General features: G+C 38.7%; 1 protein-coding gene across 10 annotated transcripts in view; it reads right to left on the bottom strand.

The window, feature by feature from the left end:
- LOC132795144 (serine-rich adhesin for platelets) overlaps positions 1-19,711 on the bottom strand; it is a 44,857-nt gene that overhangs the window by 22,415 nt on the left and 2,731 nt on the right. For 7 of the 10 annotated variants that reach the window (XR_009633419.1, XM_060805649.1, XM_060805652.1 and 4 more), the window contains exons 2-4: positions 6,992-7,967; positions 5,541-5,862; positions 687-2,187 (exon numbers count right to left, since the gene is read on the bottom strand). Coding sequence is in view for 9 of the 10 variants with exons in the window: in XM_060805649.1 (XP_060661632.1) it covers positions 687-2,187; positions 5,541-5,862; positions 6,992-7,937 (2,769 nt within the window). In the remaining variant the exon portion in view is untranslated. Of the gene's footprint in view, positions 1-686; positions 2,188-3,821; positions 3,851-4,294; positions 4,435-5,540; positions 5,863-6,991; positions 7,968-11,107; positions 11,201-19,711 lie in introns of those variants that run through there. The other 3 variants (XM_060805646.1, XM_060805650.1, XM_060805651.1) reach the window with 3 other exon arrangements.

Below are 19,711 nucleotides of genomic sequence, written 5' to 3'. Positions count from 1 at the left end.
ATTTAAATATTTAAATGTGTGCGCTGCAAAGTATGCTACACTTTTAATGTTCGCAAGGTGGTTTTTAAAGGAAGCGTTTTCAGTACAAATGAATAAAGCACTAATAATGATTAATGCCGTATAACTATTGCAAGTGCGCAAAGAAGGTACGCAAATAATATACAAACGTCAATTTGAATAAATAAAGTAACCAAAGAAATGTTCTTTAACTCTGTTCACTCGAATAAAATATAATGCAAATGAGCTTCCTGCTAGCAGGAAGTGCTTGATGAGCTAAGGCCTTAATGAGCAGTGTTCATAAAAAAAAAGAAACCAAATGAAATTCACATGAAACGTTAAAAAAAATGTAATTTTTATTGTCAAGCGTGGGTTGGGGTGTTTTTATGGCATTCAAGGGTCGCAGGGGAGAGCACAAAAAAAAATGATTATAATAGTAATATATTTAGGTAATAAATCGTATCGTCATGTTGCAAACTTAAAAGTTACGACAAAAAAAAAATAGGTAAACTTAACAATAAGGCGCTAAAGATATTTACAATGAGCAACGCGGCGCAAAAAAAAAACGAAATGCGAAATGTTCGGAAATGTGGAAAATGACAAAAATTAAATTAAAGAGTCGTCTAAAATTAGACGTGGCGTGGCAAAAAGTGGCATGACACACTTTAGACAATGACACCTTTGCCTACCTCCTTGCTGAACGTCACTTGCGGCAGATGCAGTCGCCGCTTGGCCGCCTCAATCGATGACGTGGTGCCGGAGCAGGCGGTGGCTGGCCGGGATTGTTGATTGTTGCCCATGAAGCCAGGCACTCGTGTGCTGCTCGTGCGCTGCAATATCGCTGATGTATTATGTATTGCTGTGGTTGTTGTTGTCGTCGTTGCTGCCGCTGCTGTTGCATGTTCGTCAGCGCAGAGCTGCGGACGTTGCTGCTGCTGCTGATGATGGGAATGGGAATGGGTCTGGACGTGGGTGAGCGTGTGGGAGGAGTTGTGGTGAGTGTTGTGACTATTGCTGCTGGCATTCACAGTGACCGTGGTGATGTTGTTGGCCATGTTCGTCATGTTGGCGCCCGCGCCTGACCTTCTGAATATCTCCAACGTCAAGGACGAGCCCTGCGATCGTATCAAATTCAGAACATCAGCCTCGGGCATCGTGACCACATTGTGCTTGTCCACAAAGATGACATAATCGCCCGGCAGGATGCCGCAACGATCCGCCGACAGTCCAGCCTCGACCTTTTCTACCCGCGGCGGATGTGTCCACACAATCGAGAAGCCAAAGCCCCGCTCCTCCGTTCGCGTCAAACGCTTCGTCATTGTGAACGGTGTGCGTCCCGTTGGCTGACGTCCGGTGGCCATCGTTGAGCAGCGTCGCGTCGATCCGCCATTCATATGATTCGCATTGCTGGCATTTGCATTGGCATTCGCATTCCCACCACCGGAGCCACCGCCTCCTGTGCCACCGCCACCGCCACCGCCAGTACCACCGGCTGAGGCACCTGCGGTACTATTGCCGGCAGCTGTTGTTGTGCTGTTCGCATTCCCATCGGCCGGGGGATCGAGCTCGAGGAAGCGCAAGAAGAGATTCTCGTCGGCGTCGCGTTGATGCAGCGCCTTCTTGCTGAGCACCATCGGTTGCTGTGGCTGCTGTGGCAGCAGATCGTCCTTGCCCAAAGGACCTGTCGCTGCTGCCATGCTGTCGATGCTAATGCTGATGACCTCATCACTCAACACAGTTGTCGACGCAATCACAGCTGTCGTTGTGTTATTGCTGTTGCTGTTCGTGTTCGTATTTGTATTTGTATTTGAGTTGCTGTTGTTCGTGGTGGCGGTGTTGTTGGTATTGTTGGTGTTGCTGTTGGTGTTGCTTGACTTGAGTGCTGTTGCTGCCATCGTTGTCATCTTGCTGGAGTCCTCAGTGAGCTGTTGCTCCTCTGTTTCGCTCAGCTCTTGCTCCTGCTCCTGTTCCTGCTCCTGCTCTTGTCTCTGCTCCTCCTCCTCCTCCTTCTCCTCTTCTTTCTGCAACTGTTGTGGACGGCTGGCGGTGCTTGGGGCGTGCAGTCTACTGCGGCAGCTATGTTGACATCCCTGTGCGTGCAACTTGTAGGATCCCGTGACGCCGTAGATGTGTTGCTGCTCGGCCAAAGCGCTCAATGGAAATGTGAGGCAACCCAGGAACTCGCTGCGTCTGCAAAAATAATAAAGTGACGATGGCTGGCCATTAGTAATTGGCAATTGGCAAATGGTAACTGCGGAAAGAGGTCCTTCATCACTGAATCACAACTATTACATCAGCTGGGGAAACGTTCCTTATCGGAACTGAGCAACTGAGAAGGTGTAGGAAGTCTCAGGTTTTGCACTACAATAAATCAGCAAGCACACCGACTACCCGACTACCCGACCACTGACAATCGACCATCGACCATAGACCATCGACCACTGACCACAAGCTGTAGCTTGAGCAACCACTGGGGAATTGCTTGTGGCTAAAGGCCACTCAAATGACCTGCCAAGGCTGGGCTTCCGTTTCCGTTCGTTTTTCGTATTCGATTCATTTCCATTTCATTTCATTCCGTTTCGTTTCATTCCGTTTCGTTCTGTTACGTTTTTATTTGTCAGTTGTCAGTTGTCTGACGTCTGATAAAAACCAAAAATGTTCCATTTTCGGAGGCTTTTGCGTCACGTTGCACTGGCATTTTGTTTACTATTTATATACACCCATTAACCCACTGTGCACGCGTCGCAATCAGCTCACACATCTTGCCCACCCACCCTCTGCTTCTGCTTCTGTCTCTTCCATGCCCATCCATCCATCGCAATCGCAATCGCTATCGCCTTCGCCTTCACCAATGCGAAACACTTCCGCCCCAAAGCACGCAGCAGCTGCCGTACGTGACATAAATCAATTAGCGCGCCTAAGCTGTCGTGGCATGGCATTCCCACAGATCCAGTTCGCGGGTACGCGAACGCAGCTCCACACAGGGCCAAAACAAGCCACGGGGCCTGGCCCCGGAAATGCGCTTTGGACCTCTAGCCTTTTGTTGTTGTTGTGAATCGCTTGAAAGCTTCCATTGGTTCTATTTGGTGCTGCTTCCTCTACAATTTCTAGGTTCAGTTCTCTCTGTCCTTTGCTATCCTTATGCCCTGTCTCCGCTCTGCTCCGTTCCGTACTGTGCCCGGCTGTGAAGTTTTGCCCGCGTATTTGGGTCAGTTTTATTGATTTTAGTTTGCTGCAGCGCCAAACTTGTGCGATTGCAATCGCGTTTTGTCTGACAGCAGCTCGCATTCGCTTTGCTGCTGAGGACAGCTGAGGCAAAAGGGCTTTCGTTTTTGGGCAACGCAAAAACCCACAAAAAAAAAACAACAAAAAAACACCAACAAAACCCATCCGCCCACTGAGTCAGCCACCCACTAACCCACCACCTTGAGTTGAGTAAATTCAAAAATGGGGCCAGTGCATTAAAAATGTAACAAGCTGCGTACAGCGAGCAAGCGAGCAGGCAAGCAAGCAGACAAGCAAGCGAACGAGCGAGCGAATTGGAACTGTTGCCAAACCCCTTCAGGTCTTCAGGTAGGAGGACACTCGCACTCGTGCCTAAAAGTAGGCAATGAATAATTCACACAACTTGTCGTTGGGCAAATTTACTTAAAATGGCTTAACGAGGCATTTGGAAATACAACTATTTTCCAAATGTTTTCATTATGCATGCATAACAAATAACCTCGTATGTCTTTCTCGCTCGCACTGTATGTGTGTGTCTTTGTGTGTGCGATTCCCAGGTGTGCATTTAGCTAGTTGAATATTTCAATTATTGTGGTTACTCGCTTAGTCGCATGATGCGAGTAGATAATATTAAGGCATGCCATGGCTTTGACCTGTGGCCATTGCATAATGGAGTTCTCCTCTTATCGATTTGACATAACCGTCGACTAAATGTCGGAATGTCGCTACTGACTGACTGACTGATTGAATGAGTTAAGCGCGCTGTCAGCACAGTTCAGACGAGGACAGACCAGGCCTCGCTGGCTGGCTGTCCATAGCAAGTTTGCCAGTTGGTTGTGTCCTTGAATTTCAATTAACTTTCGTCTCTGTTGCTGCCACTTGTGAAACGCGTTAGAAACTACATTTCACACGCACCTTCAAAGCATGTCATATACACATACACACACACACACAAATACACACGCAAGCACGCACACATAAATTGTAGGTTGGAGTTTAGGCACTTTCTGCTCGCTCACAATTGTTTAACAGCATGCCCAAAAGTATGCTACACGAAAACACGCATACTAACACGAAGGCAATGGCACGCCACACACTAACAGTTATATAATTTTGTGTTGCACACTTTTCGGCTGGCTGGTGGAGCAAAATCTGACGACTGACAGCACTGCCAACACACACAACAAAAATGTACATTTCTTGATATAAAAACAAGACGGCATCATCTCATGTGCGCCAATACACACAGACACAGCCACTCACACACACTCACATACACACGCATACGCACACACGCAGCGCATGCAAAAACACTTGACAAAAAAAATGTATGAAAAAAAAAACAAGTAATGGGAATGGCAATTAATTATTGCAGTTAATAATTGCTTTCTTAGCCGTTTCTTAGTTTGGAGCACACACTTTTCAGCATTTGTTGAGAGCAGCTCGATTCACGCTTTCGATTTATCTGTACGAGTATGTGTGTGAGTGTTTTGGGTATGTTTTGTTACCCGCGGTCCGCAGCGTTGCCAGCCGTTTGCCGTTTTTGCGTCTGCGTCGCGCGAGCTTAACACTCGAACTGAGAGCTCCCAGCGACAACACAACTGACAGGCCACCAAAAACTGGGAGAACATTCTAAGCACGACACGACACACGGCACGACACGACCCGACCCGACCCGAAGCCGAGCCGAAGCTCAAAAACCAAAAAGAAAGAATGAAAAAACAAATCAAATAACTGGAGCCCAGGCAGAGTATTTCTTTTTTTTTTTCTCTGTTTTCTGTTTCCTTCCCATTCAGCTGTGTGGTGTCTGTGTGTTGGGTTTCTGGAAAGCACCACGATGTGTGCGCAAAGCGCAGGCGCTGGATGTGTGTGTCTGGATTTGTGGAAAGCTCCTCTTTGCTCCCTTCTCCCTCTCCCACTCCCTCTCACCGACCCACTTGAATGAGAAGCGCCCACCATCGTCATCGTCATCGGTTTGCGCCCAGAGGGCATTGCGTTTGTTTATGTGCAGGAAATGCACAATGACACAAAGTGTGCTACAGGAAAACGTTACAATTAGGCTGAGACACAGCCAGCAGTCTGGCCTTGTCTAACTTAGCCTTTTGCCTGTCGCGCAGTCACCGTTAGAATTGCTTATGCACTGTCGCCTTGCTTCGCTTCGAATTGCGGGTGAATGACATGTACGTATGTACGTTGCTATCAAGTAGATGATGAGTGGAATGTGGGAAAGGGATGGGGATGGAGATGGAGGATGGTGGTTGTGATTTAGGGCTGGTTACTGACTACTGACTACTGCTATTGACCTTACTCGTACTCACTTTAAATGACGATCCCGATGCCACACGGCCAGTTGAAGCTCCATCTGCTGCTGCTGTTCATTGTTTGTCGCTGTCGCTGTTGATGTTGCTGTTGATGTTGTTGTTGCCGTGGCTGTTGCCTGCAGCATGCTTTCCTCCACATGGAAGCCAAAGCTCTCATCAAAGTACGGACGACTCGAGTGCCGATGAACGGCTGTGCGCTGGTGCTCCTGCTCCTGATGCTGTTGCTGCTGCTGTTGGCCTGTTGCCAACGCCACCTTGACGTAGGCATTGATGCTGCCGGCGCCGCTGTGCGAACGTTGCAGATCGCGACAGCGTATAACTGCAACAGATAGCAAAAGGTGAGCATCGAATGCCTTTAATGCCTGACAGGGACGGACTTGAACCACATTCCTTGCTGTTTCATTCCAACGTTTCTTTAATATGAGCTACATTTCAAATGGTTTATTCTATTTATTGCTTGAATTTATATTTCATTCCATCATTTCATTACAATTTACCTAGCTTTAGTAAAACAATTAATGTTCCATTCCACCGTTTCTTTAATGACAAGTACATTCAGTTCGCTTTGGTTACGAATGATGAGCAAATGGTTCATTCTATCTAATCTAAATAATTCCTGTCCATTTACCATGCTTGACTTTATGTTTCATTCCATTGTTTCTATATTATTTATGCGAAAGGAAATACCTTGAATAACATAATTGAAACAAATACTTTTGCTTAAGTTACACTTACAATTTACCTAGGTTTAATAACAAATCGAATGTTCCATTCCACCGTTTCTTTAATGACAAGTATATTCAGATCGCTTTGGTTACGAATGATAAGCAAATGGTTCATTCTATCTAATCTAAATAATTCCTGTCCAATTACATTGCTTGACTTTATGTTTCATTCCATCGTTTCGAAAGGAAGTACTTTGAATAACATAATCGAAGCAAATACTTTTGCTTGAGTTACGCTTACAATTTACCTAGGTTTAATAACAAATCGAATGTTTCATTCCACCGTTTCTCTGATTTCTGCTCAGTTACCTAGCTTAAACTCAAGTTTCATTCCATTCATTTTATAATTGTTTAGGCAAAGTGAAGTATTTCGCAGTAGTTTACAGTTGCCAATAATAATTACCTAGTCTTAATCAAAAAAGTTGTGTTTCATTCCATCGTTTCTACAATTCTTTAAGCAAAATTAAGTAAACAATGCATTCGCCTTACTTATGAAGTGATTACTTCATGCTATCTAATCAGAAACTTTTTTAGTTCATTTTATACTTTTAACAAAATGATGATGTCTAAAATCGGAATCGAAACATTATGTTCTATTCCATAATTTCGTAGACTCAATTTGAGTCTGTTGTAATGAATTTTATTATACTTTGACTTTGTCTTTCTCTAGATCAAGCTAAAGAGTTGGTTCAATGCTTTAGGGCGGTCGACTCTGGAACTCACCATGTACATTTAATTGGTGTTGCGGTGCATTGTAAGTGATGCTCAAGTCGATGCTGCCCCGTGGCAGGAAGTCCCCGCTGTGCGTGCTGTCACCAGCTGAGGAAACCGAGGAAGCCGACGAGGCTGAGGCGGACACAGAAGCCGAGAGAGCAGAGGTGGACACGGAGGAACCGCGACCACGCTTCACAAAGTGCTCATCGTCCTCCAGATCACTGGACGTGGAACTGGAGAAGCTGAGGCAACGTTTGATGCTCGGTATATGCTCAAGATGGCTCTGCTGCAATCCGTCGTTCTGTCTGACCGCAGCTAGTGTTGCCGTCGTCGTTGCTGTTGCTGTTGTTTTGCTGCCTGTGGCATGGTTGCTGTTGCCACTTGTCTTGTGCTGATTCTTGCGACGCACCACACGCTGTCGCTTCAGATGGGTGGGAGTGCGCACCTCCATCTCATGGATGCTGCTCTCGCTCCACTCGCCGCCATCAGTTAGAGTTGTGGCTGTGGCTGCTGTGGCAACCAGCGCTGAGGGCAGCGCAGTCTGGTGCTTGCAACGCACCTCTTTTCGCGCCGACTCAATGATCGCGTCCAGCATGCGATCCAATGTGGTGTCACCCATGCGTGACGATGACAATTGCGAATCCTCCAGACCAGCGGCGGCGACTGTGGCGGCTGTGGCGCCACTTAGGCGGGGCATGCAACGCAGTGCCGCAAGTTGTGGCGTCGCCTGACGCGGTCCGCTGCCTTCGCTGAAGCTGCGTCGCTGCGGACTCTTGCCGTGCACATTGCTCAGATCCTGGAGCGCAATCAGGCTGCTGTTGCCAAAGGGGCTGCTCATGAAGTGCACCCCGAAGTTCTCCTTGTTCGCATCGCCGCTGGCATTGCGACGCCTGCCGCGCGTCTCCTCCACCGCATTGGAGCTCGAGTGGCGATGCATTCGCGTCATGGTAGGCATAACCTTGCCCCAAACTCTTCTCTAGCTAACCTGTAAGCGAAAAAAAATTTTGTTGGTCAAAATTAAACTACTTGAATTAATTTTTTATTAGTTTTCAAAATCTCTCTTTTTTACCTATGAATATTTGATATATTTTGAATGTAATGGTATATCAATATATCAAGTATATACTTCTGTAGTATATCTTTAATAACCTGCAAGCGAGCAACGTAAATCAGAAATCAGAAAACTACAATTCGCATTCAATTTTTAATTAATTTTTAAAACTTTATTCTCTCAAAATTAAACTACTTTTATCCATGAATATTTAGTATATTTTGAATGCAATGGTATATCAATATATCAAGGATATACTTCTGTAGTATATTTTTGGTAAACTCCAAGCAAGTAACGGAAATCAGAAAACTATAATTCATATTCAATTTTCAATGAAGTCTTAAAACTTTATTCTCTCAAAATTAAACTACCTGAATTAATTTCTTATTAGTTTTCGAAATCTCTCTTTTTTACCTATGAATATTTAGTATATTTTGAATGTAAGGGTATATCAATATACCAAGTATATACTTCTGTAGTACATTATTAGTAACCGGTAAGCGAGCAACGGAAATCAGAAAACTATGATTCACATTCAACTTTGAATTAAGTTATAAAACGTTAATTTGTTCCTCGATTTTATCTATCAATATTTTGTATTTTTGTGTATTTTGAATGTAATATATATATCAATATATCTTCGGTATATTTCAGTACCATTTTAGTAAGCAAGATTTTGTATTTTTAGTATATTTTAAGTGAAGTATTATATTAATAAACCAAGTAATAGTCGTCGGTATATATTGGTATATTTTAGTGAACAAGATTTTGTAGTTTTGGTATATTTTTAATGTGTTAGTATATCAATATACCAATTAATTATCATCGGTGTGTTTTAGCATATTTTAAGTATGTGATATTTTGCATTTTTGGTATATTTTGAATGTAATAGTATATTTATATACCAAGTAATGCTCTTCGGTATATTTTTAGTAAGTAAGATTTTTGTATTTTGGTTTATTTTTAATGCGATAGTATATCAATATACCAAGTATAGAGTTCGGTAAAATTTAGTATACTTTTAGTATATTAATTACGTTTATACATAAACCACAAAATACTAGAATACACAAATGACTATATTTGGTATACTGATAAAGTAAATTAATTTAATTTAAATTAAATTCTATCCCATAAAACACATAATTTTTTATTGTCCCTATAATTGTTTTGTTTTATAAAGATGTGATTGTTCTTAGCTAAATACATTTCCTAATTAAGTTATTTAGCAACCTTTCATTATTTGCATATAGGAAACTTCTTTGGTTTCATCATTATAAATAAAACTTTTTAAGTGGTTTTGTCAAGCTTAAACCAAAAATACCCTTTTATAGCTGGTAATTAAAGAATTATGTATGTAACTATTCCCGTATATGTTAATTTTGATGACCGTCTGATCTAGTTCGTTTTTACCCTACGGAGTAATGTAAAACTAGATTAAGTGGCCACAAGGGTAACAAAAAGCCAGTTTAATAAGGAAGACAAAATAAAGAAAACTAATTAAGTGATTATGTTCATTATTATTTTAGTATTCGTGAATAGTTTTCGAAGTCTTTAGGAAATCGAAAAGGAAAAGGAATATGAACGTATTAACAGTTGCCTTCTCTCTCTCTCTCTCTCTCTAGTGGGGTGATGTTGGGTTCGGTTGCTTCCTCTTCGACGGCGGCTGGTCAACTGGATAACTAGGGATAAGCAGCTGGAGAGGAGTCAGAAACTGTGAAACTGGAAACTGGAGGAACAGACAACTTTTTTCAACGGGGACAGTATGAGAGAAGAAGAAGAAGATTTGTGATATTTGTACGCTGCTGCAACAGCGTGAAGACAATGGCCACAAAGCAAGAAATTTTTGCAAATTGTTTTTTATTTAATTTTTTTGCAGCAAAAGCAGCAAATCAAACGGGTTTTCGTCCTGGCAGCAGGCAACCGCTTGTTGCCTCGTTCTCGTCCTCGTCCTTGTCCTTGTGCTTGTGCGAACGTCTTGAGACGCAAAATTCAGGTTTTCGAATTCAAATTAAACTTATGCTAATTTACAAAAGCGATTCGTTATTTATTTTTTTTGCCGGCAGCCGCAAACCATTAAATTGAGCGAGTCCAAAAAGGATCTGCGCTGCATGCATGCATGTGTGTGTGTGTGTGTGTGTGTGAGTATGAAACAATTACGCCCCAGCATAATGATGCCATTTTTTTCTCTCTTTTTATTTTTTGCCAACAACGAGGCAAAGCGGCAAAAAGGATCTTTGTGAAATGGGTTTACATGTAATCCATAAACGTCACCCCGATGAAAATTGTAAATTGAAAAATGGAAAATTGCACAACGAAATCATTTTCCTTCTTGCGATCTCTCTTGGCAAATGGGAGAAGATGAAGATGAAGACGAAGATAGAGAGGGAATCTGTGAGAGACCTTCGAGCGTGCGCTCTGTCTGTGTGTGTGTGTGTGTGACTTGTGCCCCGAGGATTAGCAGCTCACAAGGACGCAAGGGGAACCCAACAACCAAACCCAACACAAAAAAAAATAGAGAGGAAGAAAAAAAAACAGCAACAAATTAAATGTATTAGAGCACGCAGCACCCCTTTTTTGTATTTTCTTTACGCTTTTCTCATTCTTTGCGTTTTCCGTATTTATTTTTTGCGTCTTGTGGGTCGCTAGCCGATCTTTATGTGGGTCTGAGTGTGATTCTGAGTCGGATTCTAGGGGTTAGGACAGCTTAGGGGTATTTTTTTGGTTTTTTCGTTGAACCTTTTTTTCCTCTTGGTTTTTCACTTTTACCTTCTTTGGCGAAATTAAAATTAGAGCAAAGACAAACAACAGGCTATGGGTGTGAGCGCAATTACACACACACACACACACACACACACACACACACAGAGAGTGAGGTGTGTGTGTGTGTTGCCAGGTGTGGACTGCGATTAGGCCGAGATCAGATCAGCCAAAAAAAAAATAGGAAATATGAAAAGCAAGGCAAAGAAAATAAAAGAAAAGGCTATCGATTACGCGGGCAATCTAGACGTGACGATCTACAAACAACGTGCAACGTGCTACGTGCTACGTGCAACACGAGGCGCGACACTTACCTGGTGGTAACTGGAGCAGGAGCTCGACTATCGACTGCGACTCGATCGCCGGCTTTTTGAACTCGTTTCGTTGACCAACTGCGAAGCGCTTTTCCTTCCACTGTGTGTTTTCTTTTTCCTCAACTTTTTCTTTTGCTTTTCACACTTGGCACCACAAGAACAACAATAAAAAATAAAAATAAATAGTTGCAATTGTTGGCAAATTTTGTTATCTTCTTTTTTTTTGCAAAATACGTTTCTCTGACTCTTCTCACGATACGTTCGCAGCACACGAGGCAACAAACGGAAATGACGAGCTCAACATGCGACGATCGACGACTTCGATTCGATGTGGCATGCAACGTGCAACCACCACAGATGCCACAGAGAGAGAGACAAAGAAAGAGAGCGGAGAGAGTAACGGTAAGAGTTGTGTCTCTAGCTCTTTATCTATTCTTGAGACTCCTCCTCGATGGGATCATCGCAGCAAATTAGTGATAGCATTTTGCAATAATTGAAGAGCAGCTACCACAAACTTGCTGTCTGCAGATACATTTGTATCTTTGTCTTTGAGAATCCAAAATATCAAAATACTGCAGTTATCTTTGTCTCTTTTCTTACATTGAAAATATTTACTTTAAAGTTGAAAAGTTCAGCTCAATAGCCTCGATTTGAATTGTATTCCATATTCAACAATTAATAGATAAACTTGAAATATTTGTTGCTGAATTCAATATTGCAGCCATTAACAAAAAAAAATATTTAAAAATTTGCATATTCACAGTTTAAGCGATTGAGTCATTACTAGCTTAAACGTCTAATTTTATTTGTAATATAATATATATAATATAAGTATTCATCATTATAAATACGTTGATTAACGTATTTTTTATATATAGACGAATAATAAAAAATATAATTAATAATAATAATAATAATAATAATAATAATAATAATAATAATAATAATAATAATAATAATAATAATAATAATAATAATAATAATAATAATAATAATAATAATAATAATAATAATAATAATAATAATAATAATAATAATAATAATAATAATAATAATAATAATAATAATAATAATAATAATAATATAATAATAATAATAATAATAATAATAATAATAATAATAATAATAATAATAATAATATATATATATATAATAATAATAATAATATATATATATATATATATATATATATATAATAATATAATATATATATATATATATATATATATATATATATATAATAAAAAATAATTGTAATAATTATAAGAAAACCGCAATTGTATATTAGCATTTTTATATTATTTACTATTTTCATACTTTATCTGGATACAGAACATATGTTTAGCTATGACATGGGTGACATATGGTTACCATTTCATACACCAACTTTCGTAGTAAGTTATTAGATTGCGAAAAATATATTACCCAAATAATATTATTTTTTCTTTCTCAATTTTTCATTTTCATTTTCAAATTTCCTAGCCTAACATATATTTTATTTGCTTTTCATACAAAGACTTGATTTACTTATGATATGAGGGCACACAGTAAATCTTTATTTTGGAGTAATGTTCACAAATGCAATATACTATACACAATATTAGCCAAATCAATTTAATTCTAATTTTACTTTTTGTGTATCTAACTTAAAATAGTTGTTAGTATATTACTATAATAATTAACACAAAACAAATAATTAAGCATATCATGAATACATCTCGCAGCAAAATGCTCTTTAAAATATGCTCAACAGTTTGCTCCAGTTGCGCACTGAATTGCATGCTGTGCGATTGCCGCCACTCGCCGCTAGATGGCGTCGCTGGTGCATTTAAGAGCGCACACTCAACTGCAAATTATCTTGCTCTCTCTTTGCACTCTCTCGCGCTTCCGCTCTCACTCTCACTCTCGCCGTTAGTTGCTTTCTCGCTTGCGCTCAAGTATCTGCGCGCTTACCTGCCAACTGCTTGTTGAGATTTGCTACTCATCTGTGTGTGTGTGTGTTTGTGCGTGTGTGTTTGAGTCCTTTTGTTATAGCCAAATAGGAGCAGACGACAATGCGACCAACAGCTGTCGCAGCGTTAAAAAAAAAAAAACGAAAATAAGGTAAGAAAAACCCACACGACGGCAAGGCAAACAAGGCAACGATGTTGCAAGGTGTCTTAGCCCAGATTTGTCTCGTGTGTTGTCCTGTTATTTACCATTTGTGTGTGTGTGTGTTTGTGTGTGTGTGTGCACGGCAGCAGGAACCATATAGACAAACGGTAGCCTAATGTCTCTGTCCATATGCTACGTAGACTGAATCTTTCTCCTTTGCCTTTGGCATGAAAGGACATTGCGACATTTTTCGGTCATTACTTTCACTTTGATTTCGGATTTTGGATTCTGGATTCTGGCTTCGGGATTTTCGAATGCGGATCTCTTGTGTGTTTGCTTTCCTTTTGTATGTAGGCGGCTGGACACGAGGCAATTGGCAATTTACGAGCATCCCGAACCAGAAGAAGCTTCCATAAATATTTGTCCAGATGCAGTCTGCAGTCAGTCAGTCAGTCAGTCATTCAGTCAGTTCACCTTCTTACAGTTTTGCTCGTCTCGTGCCTTTCATTAGCAGCCGTTGACCATCCTTATTGTTGGCCAAATTTATGCGACATTTGCTGTCGATCTTCAGATTTTACGAGCAGCTAGCCAACATTGAGATCACCTTTGAATGGACTCTTCGCTGCTCCGCTTGAGTCAACACAATCCTCATTACTTAGTCCTTAGTCCTTAGTATTCGATTCCCGCTGGCAGTTGCGTGGGCTGGAAGCAGTTCAACGGAATCGCACCATTCCAAGTCATGCTACTTCACTTTAGAGAGAGAGTCGAGTGCCCCAGCTGTCCATGTTGCGCCATTCAAGCACTTTTGAGTGCAATACATTTAAGTGCCAAATACTATTGGGCTAACTGACATTTCTTGGTAGCCATTTTGAGCTTCCTTACTCACCGACATTCTGCTCATTCAAATTAAAATACAGTTATTCATCATATCATTTATACTCTTTACTCTTTCATCACTTAAATATTGTAATACAATCATTCATTATATCATCTTTAACCTTTTAGTTTTCTCTTACTAACATTTTCGTATTTTAAGCTGTAAAAGTTTCTTACCACCATATGATTTTTACTCTTTACTCTTCCATCATTATTTTAATACATTCATTCATCAAATCATTTTTACTCTTTACTCTTCCATATCAAAGATTTTCGTATTATAATATCAAAATTATAATATCATATCAATATATCATTTATACTCTTCACCTCTTTCATCACTTAAATATTCTAATACAATCATTCATTATATCTTCTTTAACCTTTTAGTTTTGCTCTTACTAACATTTTCGTATTTTAATCTGTTAAAATTTCTTTTTTTTTAATGAATCTTACGATTCAAATTATAATATCATACCATCATATCATCACTAAATTATTGTAATACAATCATTCATCATATAATTTATAGTCATTACTCTTCCCTTACTAAAATTTGTCGTATTTTAATCTGTTAAAGATTATTTTTTTAAAGAAATCTTCTACAAAATTCTCAATCAAATTACGTGTTTTTTGGCCCATTAAGTTTAATACATAATTTGAACTTTCGTTAAATTTTAAGATTCGTTCAAATCATTATTGAAATCAGCCAAAAAAAATACATTGCCCAAACATTTAATAAATCCTACTAGAAGAATATAATTCCAAAGTTCTACCATTGAGATTCATTATATATTTTATTATATTACATAATTTTAAAATTCAATTTTGATTAAATCACAATTAAAATCTGCAAAAAAGAAGAAGTTTAATTGAGAGTCATTACATATTATATTATATTAATTTGTATTTGTAGTGTAGTGAAGTAAAGAGCTCATCAATTTAAATGCTCTGAAATTTAAGTTTTTTTCAAGTTTACGATTGAAGTTATCGATATAAATATAATAAATCCTTGTGTTATGTTTAATTTACTTTTAATTGATCATACTAACAAGCAGAAGATGGCTTTATTATGTTTATAAAGTGTTAAAAAGATTACCCAGAAATAATGTTTATTTCAAAGTTCGCATTACCTTAAAAAAGGATCTTAGATACGAGATCTAAGAAAATATATTATCAGCATTTGTATGATAAGATAAAGAATTAATAATAAAATAGAAAACGCTAACGAGAATACTTTTAAACATTATTATATACACCAACTTCAATTGGTAGATAAAACATAATCATGGCTAAATTTTTGATTCTGATTCGGACAAGTTGATCTCTTAGGCAGACGATCTTTGTAAGGTATATTGACTGTTGATCGACTTCTGCTCTTCTTATGTACAGGGTATTGTGAAGTGTATGCAATGAATGGCGTTTTGTGAAGAGCAAAGAGAAGGCAAAGGCAAAACTGCCATTTTTTGGTCATTTATCAAATTTCAAGCAAAATCTACAACAATCGTCCGAAGCAGATCACATTTTCATTTTCATTCTCATTCTAGTTTTCATTTTCATTTGGATTTTCAATTTCTGCCAACTGTGAAGTGAATATCAAAACAAAGACTTGGGATACGGTGACGTTGCGCTCTTCAAGTTGTTTCGAATCCTTCGACAGATCCTTCGATCCCATTTTTGTTGTCGTTCCGAGGCGCGCGTTTTGTGTCTCCTTGTCAAGCTGTCAATCAAAAGGCATCGTTTCGATTTGCCTTTGCCTTTGCCTCATGTTGCCAGTTCGGGACACTCACACACACATACTGTTGCACTCACTCTACGAACAAAGTCTTGCTGTCTCGCTCTGCCAACGATTTGCATTTTTAATTTTTCATTGCGCATGCAAATCCCATAAAAATCCCACATTGTTTATCGCTTACAAGCAAAAATCAAGTTGATGCTAATTTTCGTCTATTACCTTTTTCTGCCCATTAGGCAAAATGGCAACACACACACACACACACACTCGCACACACACACACACATAGAGAGATGATGATGACACGTCAAGGGGTTGTCACAATTTGTGATCCGATTTCGCAACCGAGTGTCAAATGCATTTGCAATTAGTTTGCCAAAAATTCACCGCCTCACCCCTTTACCTTTCACTTTTGCTTTCCCCTTTTTTTTTGTGCCTTGGCAAAATTGAATTTATAAACGATTTAGATTTAGATAAATTTGCAATATGCCCCGCAATTGGCAAACAGCAGTGATAACAACAACAAAGTGGCCCGCACACGTTACAAGAGAACGAGAGAGAGAGAGAGAAAAACCCTTTGAACCCCTTCTTCTTTCATGTTTTTCCTCATTTTCATTTTCATTTTAATGAAGCGCGAATCGAACCAAAAAAAAATCTAATGAAAATGAACTAATGTTACTTCCAATTCAAATTGCAATGAAAATCAAATTTAATAACGTATCGATTACAACGGTTAATATATTTCTTGGCCTCTCATTAAATGTATCCGATTTGCATATATTATATCATAGTATGCAATTTATAAAGACGATTCTTGAGAATCCGCTAAACTGAAATTGCAAAATTGCAAAGCTACCCTTAGATAGCTCTCTGGATTTTTCATCTGCTCGACTGGAATTCAATGTTGGCTTTTAGCGCAAAAATCAGGAACCGCAAATATTAATTACGAGTTAAAAAAAAACATAAAACAAAAAACCCTTCAAAATGAAAAATATATAACATTGTATTTTTAATTTTTTTATTTTTGTTTTAAATGATAACGAACTATTAAATTTAATTTGAATTATAACAAAAAAGAAAACCACAGACAAGTGTTCTCGACTGTGAGATACCCGTTACCCTTTGTATTGTGCGGTATTAATCTTAAAATATACCAAACTAATATACCTCAAAATATTGAAAATTTGACTTTATTTGTTATATTGATATAGTACTACCTCCAAAATATACCATAGAGTTCAAAATATACAAGATTGTCAGCTACAGAAACTAAGACCTGAAGTATCATAAGTAGGATTTTCCCCCATACAAAAGTATTTCTTAAATAACTTCTACGATTTTTATCTAACTATAGTTATGTTTGTACCGACTCCAGCGGTTAAAAAAAATGGCAAATTATTATAGGAATTCAATATTATATAAATTAATTGATCAAAATTAAAGTAATTATAGAAACTATACGAAATAGAGCTAAAGTTTTCTTTTTTCTTATTCTAACATTCCGAAAACACAAATCATATTACTACTAGTAAATAATTTGTTGAACGATTGATTTCAGATCAAATCAACACATCAGTAGACATCAATTGGTATCTGGACAACTATCCGAAAATACAGCTACGGACCTCCTCTTAGGGGCAAGCGGTTCTACCTTCTACCTATACCTATTCTATATATATATATATCATACCAATTACAGAGAGTTCAGTAAATTAATTTGCACTGAAGTCTTCTTCAACTATTTTATACGTTTTCGACATTACCAAATTTTACGTTTACGGATCTTTAATGAATCATTTGCTATTCAATATATTCAAAATTTACATCTATCCTTCGAAGTTTCAGTTAAAATAGATTTACAATCTAAGTTTGTTGGAAATGAAATTTCATCAGAATAGATGAACATATACCACAATCACATCTCAGTCGTTTTTTAACGTCCTATCTAAGATTGTTTAAAATTAGTTTTAATAAGATCGAATATTTTGAAATACTTTATAATTTGCATGCGATGATCGTGAGGATCTTTAATGAATCATTCGCTATTCAATACGAGTATATTCAAAATTCACATCTAAGTTATCCTTGTAAGTTTCAGTTAAAATAGATTCACAGTCGAAGTTTGTCTGAAAATGAAATTTCATTAGAATAGATGAACATATACCACAATCACAGTCAAGTTTCAATTAAAAGCTTGTTTGAAATTAGTTTTAATAAGATCGAATATTTTGAAATACTTTATAATTTGCATGCGATGATCGTGAGGTATCTGTCCGTCTGTCTGTCTGTCCGTCTGGGACTCAACACTCATCATTTTCTGAGTGACCGCGAATTGCAGACTCAAAATCCTTGCGAAACCTTTCGTTCTCCTTTTTTTTTTTGTTGAAGAAGCATAACTGCAACTGCCCGCCTGTCGTTTGCTAGAAAATCAAATTAGTGCAGTTCGTTTTTTAATTTTTTTTTGTAATTTTTTTTGTTCATCTTCGCTCCTTTTGCGACGAATGCTCTCAACATCCAGTTTGCATTTTTTTTTTCCTTCCGAACTGCTGACTAATTTAACAACTTTTTAGCCGCCGCCGAATTTGCATTTCTCACAGCGCTCAGCGTGAACGACAGAAGCACAGAAAAAAAACTGAACTGAGAACGAAGAACGGAGAAGAGCAACATACAAAAAAAAAGCTTAATGAAATAAGAAAAAAAAAAAGGTTTATCTGTCGCCGTGTGCAGTCGGCGACACTCAGCGTCGAATCCTGTTGCCAAGGCACCCGAAAAATTATTGAGGAAAAAAAAGGCACGAAAAAAAACCGAAAAAAAAGAGTTGAGACAAGAAGAAGACGAAATAAGGTTGTTGTTATTGTCTGCGATGCGATGCGTTGCGTTGCAGTTGCCTGCCTGAGGATGCTCTTCTGATCCTTTTTACTTTGCTGCAACTGCGTCGCCGCGACCCACGGAACCCACAAAAATTTCTCAGACATTGCGGCGCCCTCAAGTAATTTGACATACAACAACAACACACACACACAAAAAAAAAACGTAGAATATACGAAAAAAGTAAATGAGAAAAAAATGCATCTGAAAATAAATATACAAACAGCAGACCGAAAAAAAACAAACTTGTTATGCAGCATGTCAAGTCACTGAACGACATTTGATTTGATTTACGAGTCTCCTTAGGCTCCAAAAAAAACCACCGAAAAAAAAACCCAAATGAAGAAATTACCCAATCCTATGTGCATGTTTATGTAGATCGAAATCAGATCAAATGAATTCTCTCACAACGAGTTTGCTTTATTCCTCAGTTGCGATCGTAATTTGGAAATTAAATTTAATTTAAAGTAAAGATTAGTCAAATGTATTGTTTACTTTGGCATTTCCTGCAGCATTCCAGTCAATGAATGAATGGAAAAGTGTCGGAGAAATGAAATGGACACGAAAAATCATATTTTGCACAATCCGTTTTGGACCACAAAAGCAACCGAAAAAGAACAAATAATAAGATGGCAGGAGAAATGCAATGTCCAGAATGAAAATTTCATGGCTAAATCGAAAGCGTGTCCTTTCGCTCAGCAGCTGAGCTGCAGCTGCGCAATTCGAAGGACCACACTGACCGATCACCGATCCTCACCGATCCTCAACGATCCTCAACTCTCAACTGACCAGAATTGTGTCACAAGCAAGCAAAGCTCCGCTCCAAACATCAAATTGATGAGCGATCGAGAGATCTTTCGATCCGAGGAGGGGGATTGAGCAAATGCAAATTCCCAAGACTTGTGTGTGCTTAGTTACCGCAACGAAACCGAACATCACACAATTAAAAAAAAGAATGAAAAAAATAGAAGAAAAACCTCAGACAGCCTTCGAAAATGAAGCAATTTCATGTAAATTACGAGACAAGCGCC

Source organism: Drosophila nasuta, chromosome X, assembly GCF_023558535.2.
Source record: "Drosophila nasuta strain 15112-1781.00 chromosome X, ASM2355853v1, whole genome shotgun sequence".
Classification (NCBI taxonomy): domain Eukaryota; kingdom Metazoa; phylum Arthropoda; class Insecta; order Diptera; family Drosophilidae; genus Drosophila; species Drosophila nasuta.
This window is presented reverse-complemented; position numbering and strand designations above follow the sequence as displayed.